General features: G+C 31.1%; 1 protein-coding gene across 7 annotated transcripts; it reads right to left on the bottom strand.

Annotated features, from left to right (window-relative positions):
* Nucleotides 1–3,860: 3,860 nt before the first annotated feature.
* Nucleotides 3,861–17,148, bottom strand: LOC119838660 (phosphoserine phosphatase). Of its 7 annotated transcripts, none has more exons than XM_038364720.1 (6): nucleotides 14,718–15,163; nucleotides 13,915–14,115; nucleotides 12,197–12,331; nucleotides 10,391–10,536; nucleotides 5,646–5,807; nucleotides 3,861–5,361 (listed from the first exon to the last, which is right to left on the bottom strand). In XM_038364720.1, exons 1-6 carry the CDS (start codon nucleotides 14,729–14,731, stop codon nucleotides 5,258–5,260), a joined length of 762 nt encoding a protein of 253 aa, XP_038220648.1. In that variant the 5' UTR covers nucleotides 14,732–15,163; the 3' UTR covers nucleotides 3,861–5,257. The 7 variants fall into 7 exon arrangements, with proteins under 7 accessions (XP_038220648.1, XP_038220649.1, XP_038220652.1 ...); XM_038364721.1 differs by lacking the exon at nucleotides 14,718–15,163 and adding an exon at nucleotides 17,021–17,148 and having other exon boundaries at nucleotides 5,258–5,361; XM_038364724.1 differs by lacking the exon at nucleotides 14,718–15,163 and adding an exon at nucleotides 16,993–17,126 and having other exon boundaries at nucleotides 5,258–5,361.
* Nucleotides 17,149–17,167: the final 19 nt, after the last annotated feature.

Here is a 17,167-nt window from a genome sequence, read left to right on the forward strand (position 1 = left end):
CAAAATCCAAACATTAATTATACTAGGTAGACTTCTATGGAATTTCATAATACTTTCTTATTATATTAGTAAATTAGTAAACGGAAAGATGTTATTTTTAGGCACGATTTACCTGCTTGATTTATCGTCTATATTATTGTTACTGTAATTTATAATTTCATTTGGTAGCATGGGCTACTGCTTGGCGTGATATCTTGATTACAATCGAGAAAGTTGATTATTATAAGATAAATTCTAATCAAAGTCGATATATATTTTGGTGTAATTTCAGTTTACTTTAAAATGTGTTAGTTTTCTTTTCAGTTTATATCTGCTTTTTTGTTATGCCCAAAGACACATAAGCTCGCTATCGAGACATGCTAATTTATAAAGTTTTAATAATTATGTTTCTAATATCAAATCAATATTAGGTATATTCGGACTCATGTGGCATGACTGTCCTATCCAAACCGACAAACTTTCCCTAAATATAATAATTCATTACTATTGTATAAAAAATTGCATAGCTAGGATTGAACATTACTTAAAAAAGTAACACGCCTAAATTTTGTTAAGAGCAAATATATCCGATTAAGATTCATTAGGAGCTAAATAATTGTAAAAAAATTAAATTTGAGACTTTAAATTCATATAATTTATTAAAGTAGACTTAGTTATACCAATAAAGTGTATTATGAAAGGCTTCCGAATTATGTTCAATACATAAGAACAATAGACGCAAATAAGATTAATCGCTGTAGTGACCGACTCGCAGTAGTTAAATAATATTAATAGAATAATACTTTATAGTAATTTAATATTTAAACGATTTAATGTATCATTATTTATTATACAAAAAGGTAAATAAAAATTTTGCATTTCAGACCAAATGTTCAGAAACAAAATAAGGAATATCTTTTGACGACATAATAATATAAAATATTTTATTACTGAAATGAAATAACAATAATAATAATCGCAAGGCGAATACGATAAGAACACTATAGTTTTTTATTTTATTAACATATAAGTACAAGCCCCTCATACACAATGTAACAAAAATAATACAGAGGAAGTAATGAAAAAGGTATGATCCTTATCCTTACTTCATAAAATTATAATTGATTGATAATTTTATAATACGAGTACCAGTATAGTATTATATTATCTGAGATACGAGTTAGACATTTGGTATTTGATCAAGGAAATATTAATGAAGTGTAGCCACACATTCATCAATTGTTTCAGATATTAACATCCCTTCATATCTTACTTTGGGTTTATAAAGTCTGTACACAATTTATAAATAATGCACAACCTGGATACATGCCCTATTACCAGCCACAGAGGCCGTATTACGACGAATACGACTTCAGAAGATGGAGTCAGCCAAGACAAAGCAATCGAGTATACAAACGAGGCGGCGGTAGAATGCCAGAGTATTCTTTAGAATCGAACTATGAATACGACAGATACAGAAATTGCAAATGTTCCTGCAAAAACTGTGACAATTTAAAACCCTGCTGCGTATCAATTTGCGAAAACTGCAACCCGCAATCTAATTTAATCTTCGTACCGTATCCTGTGCCTCTAGTTGTCACCGTACAATCTAAAAACTCACCAAATTCAACAAGTGCTACACAAACAACCACAACAACTAAAACTACATTAACAACATCTACAACAACCACTAAAACAACTACTGAAGCGACGACGACAAAAACAACAGCACATCCCGAAATAACAACATACTCTACGCCATTGTATCCTTCTATGCGAGAAAAAGATTTCTTATATGAAATGTCTACATTCCCATTCTTTGAAAATAAAAAGTTAAACTTGTACGAAACGAGTAAACCCGACTGTTCCAGAGGTCGATGTAAACTTAAGAATTTTAGGAGATTAGACTATATCGATGGATTTTTGAGAGATGACAATAATATACGGAGAAATCAAAGGACAGCGGCGCCAAATGACAAATTTTTCAGCGTAGAATTCCCTACTCGTTCTAACTGGGCACCTCGCTATGGTATTGTGCCTATTCCTGATAAATTAGCTCTTAAATTTATGACTCATTTGCGAGATATGAAGATGCAAAACTTGGAAAAAGTGAAACAATAATAATAAGCGAAAAGGTGAAAGAAAAATGAATCCTTTATTTCTTTAAAGTCACTTGCACGATACGGCAATCTGTTTGTTTTTTATGTATGAGCGCGCAAATGAGCTGGTGGTTCACCTGACGATAAGCTATGTCTACCGCGTATGAACGTTAGCATTCGCATTCTTCTATTTTTCGGCGAGCTTCTATGGGGGTGTGGTTCCTTCGCCGGTGTGAGCTGGCCCAATTCGTGTCAAAGCTTGCTGGACTGTCCTAATAACAGAGCAAAATATAAATCTGTTCTAAATTGAGAACATAATGTCATAATTTTCTAGTAAAATATTTGGTGATTTAAAGTAACTAGCTGTAACCCGCGGTTGAAACCGCGTAAGCGTGCTGCGTAACCGTATCCCGTAGGAATATCGGTATAAAAAGTGCCTATGTGTTATTTCAGTTGTCCAGCTATCTTCGAAGCAAAATAGTATTATTATTCACCAATAGATGTCAGGAAAAAAAACACGAATAAAACACGAATATGACATTATTTCAGTTGTCCAGCTATCTACGAAGCAAAATAGTATTATTATTCACCAATAGATGTCAGGAAAAAAAAACACGAATAAAACACGAATATGACATTTTCTAAAAAAAATTCCTAGCTAGATCGATTTATCGCCCCCGAAAACCCCTATATACTAAATTTCATGAAAATCGTTCTAGCCGATTCCGAGATCCTAATTATAAATATATATATATATGTATATATATATATATATATATATATATATATATATATATATATATATATATATATATATATATATATATATATATATATATATATATATATATATATATATATATATATATATATATATATATATATATATATATATATATATATACAAGAATTGCTCGTTTAAAGGTATAAGATAAACGATCGATTGAATATTGCATCAATTTAAAAGTCGACAATAACATTATACTGCATAATTAGATAAGATAAAACTAAGACAAAAATGCTATCATGTATACAACGGAAGGTCATGAGGCATATTGAACCCGTTTCATGAAAGTTGTGCGTAACAATCAAATGTTCTTTAATTTACTTAGTGAGCTTGCCTTCATTTTTGATTTGATTGATTATTGTATAGATATTTTCTAAGCAGTTATCTAAACAGTAAATTACTTCTAGTATTACTATCATGCGGTCTTTGACATTGGTTTTTTCAGACTCCCATTGTCTACAAGAATGTGGCTATTACCATTGAGTTGTAGAGATAATAAGCACAGAATGTCCACATTTGTGTATTGACCCATGGTTCAAATGCAAGAATAAAATGCCCAAGACCTTTCTTTAAAATGATTGACAACGAATAATGTGTAATCAATTTTTTCTATGATTAGATTATTTTTACGTGGGAGTCGATCACGCTTCGACACGATAGGGCCAGCTCGCACCGGGTAAATACCATGCTCCCACAGAAAACCTGCACGAAATGGTAAGCATGGTGAGTGGGGTAGCCGGAGGCCCGTTTCCTATACCCCTAGTTTCTCAGTCCATTCCTACTTTTCAGTTCCTTATCCCTATCCCCTTAAAAGCGGACAGCGCATTCATAGAGACATTACCATGCAAACCTGCATATGTTCATGGGCGGTGGTGATCGCTTTCCTTATCATGCTCAGGCGAAGCACCAGTTCAGTTGCCCGCTTATGGCGAAAATATAAAAGGTCAAAAAATACTACAATTAGTATAGTATAATTGAATAATACAAAAACAACATTTCAATTCATAAGGCTTTATTTCTTAACATACGAAGTACACAGCCACAATTGACATTGTAATTTGGACCTTAACTATATATACGAATAACACAATTCGCAAAAATCGACATTCAAATTAAATCTATATAATATTCTCATTACGCATAACGTTATACAATTGAACTATCTATAAAATTATTAAATAACATAACCATTTCACAAACCAAACAGAACCAAGTCCTGATAAAAATCAAAACAGTTTGTACTCTCAGTACAATAACATTGCATGCTCACGCAATATAAACTGGCAGTTAAAAATACTTTTATAAAACTATTCAAAATATATTTTTCTCGTCATCCTTATTATTTATATTCTATTATTAGTTACAACGATAACAGTTTCTGATGTTCCAGAATATAAAAATATAATTGAACTACAATATTTGTCTAGATTTTTCTGGATTACTGAAAAAATACATCACAAATATACGAGTATCATTAACTAGTGTTTGTACGAATCATTTTAATGTATTTGTAATAGTTTCTAACATTTAATAAATCCTATATTTAAAATTATGCTATCGTCGTTATTACATTATTATAAAATTATATATGAATTAACATTAATGAAAATATACTCATAAATGTTAATTATAGAGGTTTCAAATGTTTAGAACAATTAAATTAATTACAACTATAATACAAAATAAATACTAGCATCACCCACTACTTCATTGAACCAAACACTCTGTCATATGTCATTTTTATTTAATTCCTTATTGATTTTAAAATGTGCGCATACATTTTGAAGCTAAACAAAATTCAATGTATTTAACATAACACAAGTATAAAAATGTGTGATAATGAAAACATCTGTTACATTTTACATAAATAACTTTATATATCCGAAACTCGTATACAAACATGTTTATTAATTTTGTCTCTTTCCAACACCCAAAGCGATCTTTGCTAGAGCGAGAAGGTCTGTTTTCGATCACTCCCGCTCAAGCAAAAAAAAGTCTATAAGAAATAATGAAGTCTAAACTAACACATTTCTCTTAATAATCCTTAATTATATTTAAATACCACTAAAAAATTTGAATCGACCACGATTTCTGTAGAGAGAGACGGCAATATCTGTGTACTTAAATGCCTTTTAAGATATACCACACTATTTCAATGAAATTTTTCTATTATTCTCATTTACGATAATGTTAAAGCAATGCAACAGAGATAGAACATACATTTCGCATATCTCCATCCCTGTCGCACAACCTTACACATCATTATTTTAATAAAACTGAATTAATGCAACATCATCCAAGTACAAATCTTTCATCACGACGCGCACACACAGATAACTTTTCACACATATAAGATAATTTGTTCTAGAATATAGAATCTAGGCTATAAGGCTCATTTAGTTTGAACCGCGAGAGAGTCTATTAGTTCTTGGAAACTGGTGACATACCAGGAGGATCTTTTCTTAACTTCCTCCCTTACTACGTTCCCGCCGAATCCTGGAAATAGATAAATTAATAAAAAATAGTATACAAATAATTTAAAAAAAGTTACACACAATTGTAAGTCAACATCTACCGAAGTAGTTTCATATCCCAAAAGATTTAGCTCCCTAAACCACAATGGCCAAGCAAATGAAAAAAAAAGTAAATTAAGTACCATCTCACTTATTCGTGTTTCAAAAATCAAACCAAATCGAATCAGATTCTATAAAACTCACCAATAATCACTTCAACTGATTCATAAATACATACACAATGGACTGAATTATTCAGAAACTCACCGATAAAAGCATCAGCGGGCGGGCTGGCTTCAGCATCAGTGGCCCCATCACCGATCATCACCAGCCGCTGGTAGCCGTGCTGCTCCTTCAATCTTCTGATCACCAGGGGCTTACCCCCCGATCGGGAGGTGGGTTCATTCTCGTCGAAACCAGCGTATTCACCTGGAAGAAATAAGACAAAAATATTTTAATTAAGACGAAATGTCTAAATACAATTTTACAAACTAAATAATACTCATGAAACTATTGTATTGCCAACGATCCTAGATAAGTATACAAAATTTGAATTTAATCTAATGTAATTTAAAATGGGTCAAAAATGACTCTAAAGGAGTCAACAAACGACAATAAACACATAGGTGAAGCTAACAAAAGCCTGATAATAAACAGATAATTGAATCTTACTTAGTAGGAAAATTTACAATGATAAGGACTCTTCAAGTAAATCCAATTGATTTTTTGTTTCAATAAAATAATGTACTTAATATCAATGCATCCTTACAATGAAATACAATTGTTAAACTACCCATATCTTAATATAATTTCTTCCCTCACAATTGACATGGAAACTGATTTAAGAATACAATCAAAATATGTTTATTGGTATCACTTTTCTTATCATGATGACGTCAACAACACTTGCGGTGTGACCGATTTATTACAGTAGGCCTTCATTATCTTGTGATCAATTGAAGTACTTGAAAACTATTGATGTTGAACTGTTTGTTATATAATTTCAGATCTAGTATTTACTATTCGAGGTCAAAAAAACAAGGGCAAAATATTATGCTGCGCTTCGCGGTTTGACCCGAGTCTGTATTCTGTAAGAATATCGGGATAAAAAGTTGCCTATATGTTATTCCAGTTGTCCAGCTGACTGCGTACCAAATTTCATTGTAATCGGTTCAGTAGTTGTGTGAAAGAGCAACAAACACACACACACACATTTACAAACTTTCGCAGTAATAATATTAGTATATATATAGGAAGTAGGATAGTAGGATAAGATGTATGCTGAATTCTGAGCCATAAAGTTATGTAAATGTTGTTTTGATCTCTTAATAAGTCAACGTGAAATGACTACTGACGTCCGCTGTCGATAATCAATCCTAACCCAAAAATCGCAACAATAAATTGATCTAGCAATGAATTTTCTGAGTAGAGCTTGTCAATAAACAAACTAAGGAGCATTTTTGTACTGGCATGCCGATTTGAGAATGCTGGAAACACACAAAGAAGAATCGGAGTTTGATGTAATCAGATGCATAATTTTGGTCGTAAGAGACCCTTTAAAAAGTTTCTAAAATATTTGATAAGAAAAGATTATGCCTGTTTGTTTAAATTAAATGAACCAAGCAAGCATTAAGCATATTTCGTAATCCGATCAAATAAATTCTAATGTATAATCTCATCATCACTACAAACAAAGTCGCTTTCTCTGTCCCTATGTCTTTATGAATGCTTATATCTTTAAAACTACGCAACGAATTCTGATGGCTTTTTTCAATAGATAGAGTGATTCAAGATAAAAGATAATGTATAACATATATGAAACTATTTCGAATTAAATAAGGCAAAAGCTAGTACATAATTATATAATATGCATGATACCTAAACAACACACACTAATTTCTATCTTATTCTAAACATATTTCTGACCAATAAGAAGAAATTCGGAGAATTCCAATCTGATTGCTATGAGATAAATTCAAAAAATATCATCAATAGATTGGGAAAGTCTTCATAGTAGAGGAATATATAATGCTTATTATTAAGCTATTATCTTATATCGTACTATGTCAATTAATATAATTTATTAAAATGTTCATGAAATGTTTTATTGTTCTTCACACAAATATATATACGCATATGTGATATGTCCTTAATTATGCATAAGCTAGTGAGCACTAAGCGTCAAAAATGGGTTCAAATCCAATAAAGAAAAATTAAGATCGTTCCAGAACAATGTAACTGAGTCTGGAAGGCACCGGATCTATATTGATATATTAGTACCAGAAGAATACGTCAGCACATGCGATAATACACCAGATGACGCCCCTTACCTCACGCGTTCGTCGCATGCTAGCGTCAAAACAAAACAATTATAACAATTGTTACACATACAAGAAAGTCAAAATAGAACCTTATTGCTTAACCATAAGATTCAAATTTCATAGACAACGTAGAAGGATATTTTTTGGAACTAAACCAAGTATAGATGCCTGATGCAAGTGTTTTTTTGAAAACTCTATTATATTTGTGCTTGATATGAAGGGTTGGAAATGTAACGAAAATATTCCTACTAATATTATAAAAGACAAAGATTGTAAGAATGTATACGGATGTATACATATTTGTGCTGGATGGATGGAGGTATACTCTTCCAACAAACTCGACAATACATAACAGTAGCTTATTTACCACAATAAAACATAAGCTATAGTAACACTTCTTAATCGAAATCTCCCCGCGTGTAAATCTGCGAGTGAAACACCGCAGCACAGCTAGTCAGGAATAAATCGCATGTCAATGATATTTTAAGAAAGATTCCGTCGTAGAATCATTTCGATATAATTTACATCATGCAATGTCAATAAGTCCATTGGGGGTCTGACGATATTTAATCAGTGAATAATATGCCAGTGATAAGCAGTTGTTTATTTTTACTATGATTACTAAGTGTATATATAGTTCTCAATATAGTTATATGAGTTGCATGCTTGTTTGCGTATTTGTAATTATTAGCCTGCCTATACCGCACACATATAAATATCACGTCGACATTTCATTTAGAAAAATAAAATTCATTATTGTCAAATCTTCAGACGGCCTGTATATGTCGACAATAATGAATTTTATTTTTTCAATGATCGCCCGTATCATCAATTTAAAAAATAACCTTAATAAAGAATTGTTTGAATTTATTTAAAAAAAAAGTGATTTATAAGGAAATATGACTGCATAATATTTAAAGGTAAAGTACCTCATATTTATTGAACATTTTCCTTGTACTGTAAGGAAACAGCTGTTTTTCCCCTCTAGGGACTTTTTCGCATAGCAATGAAGATAGTCTACTTGAAGGGGCATTAAATATAATAATTAAATTGTCCTCCTATTTGAACTACTGATCATATCTATTTAATTAAACAAATAAATGAAAAGAAATATAAATAATGTTGTATGTTGCAGTTTTGGTGTGCTAAAAATTACAAAATGCAATTTTAATAACAAATTTGTAAGTTAAAACTTAGTCATAAAAAATTATGGATTATGGAATAAGTATTCAGCTGTTAAACAACAAATTGGGCTGTTACGTTTTCGTCTATTCGTTTTCGGTTTCGTGATCACAGTTCTAACATTATCTAATCGAAATCAAGCCATTTCAAGTATATATGTATATTATATATCAATTTTTCGATAAAATGTAATTGATCACACTCTGTTGCCAACCAGTTTGGTTTAGGGTGTCTCCCTGTGAACTGCCGAAATATTTGTCTAACTGCCCATTCCATATCCTACTATTATTATAAATGCGAAAGTTTGTAGAGATGTGTGTGTGTTTGTTGCTTTTTCACGCAAAAACTACTGAACCGATTGCAATTAAACTTGGTACGTAGACAGCTCGACAACTGGAATAACATATAGGCAACTTTTTATCCCGATATTCCTGTGGGATACGGACTTACACGGGTGAAACCGCGGGGCGCAGCTAGCTGGCCATATATTTACTATTATGCTTCCATAGTTTTAGTACTACAAATTATAGGATGATATAACGGGCGAATTTATTTCTAGTTACACTAATTCCAACTCCCAATTAAGACATTACATTATTATTATTAATTGATCACAGCATCCTTTTAAATATTTTAATAACAGCTCAAAAATGTAGTTCCCTCAATGATAACGGTGCAACACGAGCTCCCCGAGTTATCTGCGACCCAGGGCGTGGTTCAACACACGCAGGCATATATGTATAGTGTGATATTTATCCGTTTCGCGATATGTTAGTGTGTCGGGTTAAAGTGTATTCAGTCAAGTCGTTGGATACTTTGTTCCGAATCTTTGGTTTTTGGGAGAATCTATAGTACTTTATTACGCAATCAATTTTGACGGATTTTTTCTATAGATAGAGTGATTTAAAAGGAGGGTTTATGTGTATTTATAATGTACTAATTCATCCATCCGCATGAAGCCTGAGTGGATCTCTAGTACATAATAAAGCTGAAGAGTGTTTGTTTGTTTGTAGGTACGCGATAATCTCACGAACTGCTAGTTCGAATTGAAATATTATTTTTGTGTTGAATAGCCAGTTTATTCACGAAGACTGAATAACATCTATGACTTGGGTGAAACTGCAGGGCATAGCAGCTAGATTAAATAGTCCAAATGGAATTCTAATTTTTTAACACGGCATCTCGGGGATCTTACTAATAATATTAATATGGTAAATTATTTAAACAGATAATTTAAGTAGCATATTTTTAACAAACAATAATCCTTTTAGAAATCAAAGACTTTTAAACGGTTTTTAATCGCGATTTATTCATTACATTATTAACCCGACGTTTCGAACACTTCACAGCGAGCGTGGTCCCGTGACCTATATATAATGAATAATTCGCGTTTAAAATCCTATAAAAAAGTCTTTAATTTCTAAATGTATAATACTCGCGTAAAATCAAACACAAGAAAATACAATTCAATAATTCTTGTATTAGAAATTATTAGATCAAATGACTCACCATTGAAGAAGAACTTCAGCCTATTAGCAAAAACATTGCTCCTCGGTATGGAGAGTTTATCGGCGACTGGTTCTATTAGACTCCTGAAGCCACCAGAAACGAGGTAGACCACCACACCCTTGTCTTGTAGTAGCTTTACCAGTTCCCTGCAAAATAACATACCTTATTAAAATTAGTAATTAATAATGAAAGGTGCATCTTGATATTTAGAACAAACGAGACAAGAGTTTTCTATGCGCTAGGTAGAATCAATATTTAAATTGTATTCAAGAGGTCTATTGTTCAGTTCCTCTCTTTTACATAAATTTTTAATTATTTTTTCAGGTGAGGCGTTTATTTTTTTTTGTAATTTTGACAGAAATGGTAAAGGTTACTGGTAAATACTATTTGCAAGGGCATAGTCTATAAAATAGTAGAGTAAATGGAATTTGTTCTTGTTTTTATATAGCCTCGAAACTGTGTATCCGTTTGAATTAAAATACTAATTATAAATACGCTGAATATTTATAATCTGCATTTATCTCTATGCCACGTTATCTATAATTCTATTTATAAATATGTATCACATATCACAATGTCAATGAATGGTTTTCTTATGTGGAAATAATCCATCTTCATTAAATGAAAAGGGGGCATCCGTTAATTACGTGAGGTGGGGGGAGGAGTCGAGTAAAATATCACGTCATATTCTCACGTTGGGGAGAGGGGAAGTTTCAGCAAATATCACATCATATTTGTTTAGACGAGAAATAGGTGAAAATTACAGAAAATAGTTCAAAATTATGTTAACTTTACTGAAATATGGTTAAATCGCGTATATAAATTGTTTAATGGGATTAGTATAGTATATAGTCTATAAATCGTGAGAACTGGTCTTAAATAAAAGATTAAACTATTTTTCTTCTTAAAATAAATTCTTCTAGTATTCTTCTCTCATATTTAAAAAAATTTAATGAATTAGGGAAGGGTGGCGTGGGGGGATGGCATTGAATCAAATCTTACAGAATTAAACTAAGGGGGCGTCAAAAAATTTCAAAACGCATCTTACGTAATATATAAATATGTAATTAGAGGACCACGAGGAAATCGAATGGAAATTTATATTATCATCTAATCAAAATTATCATTGTTTTCGTTATTAATGGAGAAATTTGGCAATCAATGCTGTAATGAATTAAATATTTACAGTATTGAGTCAGACGGGGTCGGGTCGCGGTGATAAAGACACCAAAAGTGGTAATAACTAGATAGTTCCATGTGCCGTGTCATGTATTTATATAATACACATCGCTCGGTTTGTATTATGTCTCAATTCGTTGCTCGTTAACGGGTATCAAATCTTGAAGACACATATGTATGTAATATTGTAGACGCAAGAATTGCTCTTTCTTTTGAAGTCTATATAAATGTTATCTATTCTAATAATATAAATCTGTGTTTGTTTCTTTGAAGGCGGTAATTTCAGGGATTTGATTGATATGAAAAATTATTTCAGTGGTAGATAGACTAAGGTAATATAAGATAAGGGAGGGTAAAAATTGTAAAATAAATTAAACCGCGTGACACAGATATGGAATATTTTAAATAATCTTCATTTCCAAAGCTATTTTTAGCAGATAACAGATTATTCGATTTATTATATATTGAGCAGTTTCGTGTTTCATTTTCCTGTCTGTATACGACATAGAAGGGAAATATATCAAAGATATCACATTATTCTTCTTACAATATTTGTATTTTGTGTAATCATAATTGCAAATGCTTGTAAACGACACAGGCGGGAAATGTATACATCAAACAACTTACGTGATCCCTGGAGTCAGTCGAATAGGAAACTCCTCTAGGTATTGTCTAATTTGACTGACACTAGGTCTAATAATGTCTAGCCTCTTTTTAAGCGCCTCCTGGAATGTCATGTTACCGCCCATAGCTTCGGCAGTTCTGTAAGAGGAACGGATTTAAGCGCCGATTAGAAATCTATGAAAGATCTTGGAAAATTATAAATAATTTCAGTAGTAGATGTCAGAGGTTGGATTAAAATATACCTCGACCTAAACTTTTGCTAATAAAATTGATAATAATACAATAAATATAGGTAGACGACATATAGTAATTGCTTAAACTTGCAAAATTGCATAAAAGGACACTATGAAAACTGATCAACACTTCAGTTACTATAAGATTTAGGTGATTTTTGCGCTGACCAAAACCGGACTTCAAAAATTATATCCTCCAGTTTCTTGTCCCTTCATAAGCTTGCAGGATTGTCAGGACCAATTTTAAACCGAATGGGAGCCGGTTACCAAAGGGCGATGACTTTTAAATGAATGGATGTACCCAAAAACAAGTCTGCAGATATTTTTACCATATTTGATTTGAGGCAATTCGAGGTGATCATGTTTAACAGTTTATAAAATTTTACAATATCACATACTAAAACAATAAAGTCGCGTAAAAGTATTTATTACGTGCTATTAAGATATTCTATGAAAACAATTACAAAGGGCAACTGATTTCAATTTTATATGAACCCTAAACATGTCTTAACATAAAAATTATAGCCGTAAAAATTACTTTTAATAAGCAATAATGCTCATTGTTTTCCTTATATAGCATGTATTTTTAATATTCATCTGTCTCTAACTTTTTAATTGAGACTGATAACATATTTGCATCATTTCTGCGGAACGAGCTTGTTTACGTATCAAATAAAAATAAATTGTTACTTCGAATCGCAATAGCTGTTTTTATTTTTGTATACGTATGATAATGGAGCGGAATTTACCAAAGGTTTGTTTTGTAAAATATCGTACAGCCTCGATAAAATTATGCGCATTACAATCGGAAAAACAAGTCAGGATTTCGTCCTTATCAATCAGATAGATTATTATTTTATTAACAAGGTTATACTTAGAAATTCTATCTATCAATTTTATATTTTGTTGCTAAGCGATAACTGAGCAAAGCTATTATCTATTCACAAATATTACACAATATTTATATAATTTTTAACCTATTTTAATATAAGCAAAATATATTTCTTTGTTTGCGTTTTAAGACTAAAGTCACATTAATAAATTAAGAACTATTTAACAGCTAGAACTAAGAAAGCTTTACCAAATAATATAGACATATTTAATTCCGGGTCCAATATGTTTTTGTTTAAATTATGTGGCCGTGGAGTATGATGACTCAGGCTCATGAATGATTTTAAAAGATAAGTGAGAGATCGCTTATCGTCTTATCAAATCCAAATTAATAGTAATTAAGACAGAATACATCTTTAAACAAGCGATCTAATTACAGTGGAAGCCATTACATTAATTAGTGTTAATTTTTTTAAGAAACTTACAAGATTTTGCGCATAATATTAACTTTTATTTGAAACGATTTCCTATTTGCCTTAAGCACTTTTTATTACTAAAAATGAATATATTTATTTGATTTTATATAACTATTTTTTCATAATATCAATATCCTATTTTTTTTAATATTAATACAGGATGTTAGATGTATTTACTTACAGTCTTTTAACCTCCTCTCCTTTACCGCAGAAATTGGCCAGCTCATCAATGCCTTCATCCCTTATAACCGTGGAGTCCACATCGAAGCAGACGCAGTCAGCTGTCCTGAACACCTCCTGTACGCTCTGTTGAGGCGACATGACACTTATGGAAACCAACGATAGCGTCTTTAGAGTCGCGAATTGAAGATTGCTTTTTAAACTGTATAACAAAAAAATAAATGTATAATAGAAGCTTCGATTAAACTATTCTAATTCTGATTAATTACGTTGTTGTTTATTTTAAAAGACATTAGGCGAAAAGTACAACTAAATTTACTCGTACCCACTAAATAGACTAAATTGGCAAACAAACGGCTAGCAACTTCTATAATGAGGAATTAATTAAACTAAACGTCTATTGCAGCAATAAATTATGTATGAGACAACATGCGGTTAATTGGACGTGGTTAAATATTTTTAAATTTTATGTTGACGAATAGAATAGAACCTTTGTATTAGGTTCCTATTTTCCTTAACAAATACCTCTTTCAATAACATGCTTTACTGCGTAAATTGCAAGGAAATCAAGTAAACAAATGCCGTTTGCCCATGAACTAAATTACTTAATACATATTTACTGATAACAGTCATGACCGATATTCCATAACAATTAAAAATAATCGAACATTGTCCCGATTATAAATAAATACCTTCTTACCTTTACCAATTAATAATACAATGTTATTAATTAAAGGTTTATAAATTATAATAATTAAACATGCATATTGCAACGTGCAAAAAGTTTGTCTTTATCAGAAATACCTGCTAAGAGCCATTTTTCAGTCTTCTTAAATCACAAAAAAAAAATTCAATATTTTATCCGCACGATTTGCGTGAACATTCGTTACAAATAAACTAATAAATGGAAGTTGGAACCCACTTGACCGGAAACTGTCACGTACACGCCTCCGTTGAGTGTGATATCATAAAGTACAGTGTCCTCCGTGAGCGTTATCGGCTTTTATTTACCAACCCCTACACGATAACGCGATGATGCGAGCTACAACACTTTTCTCTGAGAGCTACGTACTATGAATGACGTCACGCGTCATCTGGCCCACAACACATGTGTGGACCGCTGTGATTACTGAAGTAGGGGCGACGATTCGACAGTCGTCTCTTTCACTCGCGATAGAAGAGTATGGAATGTTTGTTGAAACGCTCGTTTTGCCATTTGCGTCGGTCGAAAATCGCCTTATCTCGCGACGTTAACGGGACTGATAGTACTTGTTTTGTAAAAACAAACCCATTTTTTTAATTACTTTTTTTTTATTACATCAAAATTTCAAAATTCAGGTATATGCATAATTTACATACATACAAACATGCAAAAAATTTATAGATAAATAAAAATTTTAAAATCACTGACTTATATTTTAACCTATATGTACCAATATTGTAGATAGCGTACACTACCATACATAATAGATATTAAAAAATATATGAAAAGGACAAACTATGCTTAATGTTTATTGTTTTTAAAAACAAAAGAAAACGGGACAACTCATTCCGCTTTAACCAAATGCACTATGTAGTTTATTCAATAATTTTCGATAATAATAATAAATTCCATGTGTGCATCTTATGTTAACGCATATCTAATTATAAAAGATAATGAGCTTCTACAGTAATAAACTGTAAAATATTTGAACCAAAGTTTACTAGGTCATGCTTTAGATTGCAGCTGCATAAGTTTTGTGTTTTGGACATAGATTATAAATTTCTTTTGTTATCTGAATGAAATCATTTCATTGATAACATTGTTAACAGGCAAATAGTTCATTTTTTTTTCTGGACACTCAATTATAATTATCATCATTTTATTTATAAGGTTATCATTTGGAGGTGATCATGCTAATTATGCATGGCATAGTATATGTTTGCATTTTCATCATACACTTGCTTATATTAATGCCTTAATATAAATATAGGACACATGACTAGAATGTTTGGGTTTAATGTTAATTTTGTTGTTAAATAAGATGCATTTGCTAATTAAATTCAGACTATTTAGAATTTATTATAATCATAATTGTATTTTTTATAACAGCAGCACTCTGCATAATTTTTATAATGTCTGAGTATTAAAGATATTTAAAATTAATACATTAGTCAAAATACTACAATAATGTGATTTAATCTTGTCTAACCGATCAAGATTTCATCCAGGTTCAACTGGGATAAAAGTTCTAGTGTATGACCCACATAATAAACTGTGTTTATAAAATATATGAATAATTTCACTATTTTTGCACAATTACTTCACAAAACTCATTTTGTACTGTGTTAGTAGTCCATTGCAACACAACAGAAATCAATAGATTGGTTATCAAAAAGCCAACATTCATTCGGTCCAGTTGTAACCAGACAGTGGCTGATAAATTTTCATAGTTATTGACAATAAGTATATTCAACAAAAGAGAATTAGATAATATAGGCGTATATAAATATGTTAATAGTCTAGTCAAAGGAATAAATATAGTTCTAAGGAGCTTCAAAGCCAAAATAATTTTTTAAATTGCAAAATAAAAAAAAATTATGTATTACATTATTAAACCAATTTAATGCTTTAATCAAAGCGAGAGAAGGAAACCACATACTATCCCTCAATCTATGCATTTTTTGGTATATTTTACTAAGAAATAAAGACTTTTTTAAGTTTTGGGCTCAAAATTGCATTTTTAACTCATGTCTGAATGTGTTATCAGTCATTAAAATAGTATTTTCTTCAGATTATTACACAATAATTGATGGAATATTTCGCGCACCCTCTTAAAACACCGCTTTTTGTTAGTTATTTACATGAACATAGTAACTTACTTGCAATATATGTATTCCCAGCAATTTTTCAACAATTTTTTAAAGAAAAAATGTTGACAAGAAAACTGTTTCCGATAGATTTTATAGCAATAAATGTGTTACCCACAATTGTAAAACACTGTTTAACTTGTGCTGATTCACGTCAAATAGAAATTAGAATTAATTAAATTGCTCGTTCCAGTTAACCTTGCTAACGAATTGTACTGAAACAACTTACCTTTTGACCGATTAAGAAAAACTCTTACATTAATGGCAACATGCTCTTGCGATTTGTATTTTGCAGGAAGAGAACTTTATTATATTTTGCTATTTAATACAAATTATTTTTATTGATTGGTTAGTAATAATATAAACAAACAATACAATCAGCTGTACTTTTTATCAATGGATGT

The sequence above is a fragment of the Zerene cesonia genome, unplaced genomic scaffold (assembly GCF_012273895.1).
Source record: "Zerene cesonia ecotype Mississippi unplaced genomic scaffold, Zerene_cesonia_1.1 Zces_u004, whole genome shotgun sequence".
NCBI lineage: Eukaryota > Metazoa > Arthropoda > Insecta > Lepidoptera > Pieridae > Zerene > Zerene cesonia.

What these genes read in the sequence shown, in the direction of transcription:
- LOC119838660 (XM_038364720.1), bottom strand. An exon ending in GGAGAGGAGGTTAAAAGACT is followed by an intron (nt 12,332 to 13,914) that starts GTAAGTAAATAC and finishes TTCCTCTTACAG; the next exon opens with AACTGCCGAAGCTATGGGCG. An exon ending in CGACTGACTCCAGGGATCAC is followed by an intron (nt 10,537 to 12,196) that starts GTAAGTTGTTTG and finishes GTTATTTTGCAG; the next exon opens with GGAACTGGTAAAGCTACTAC.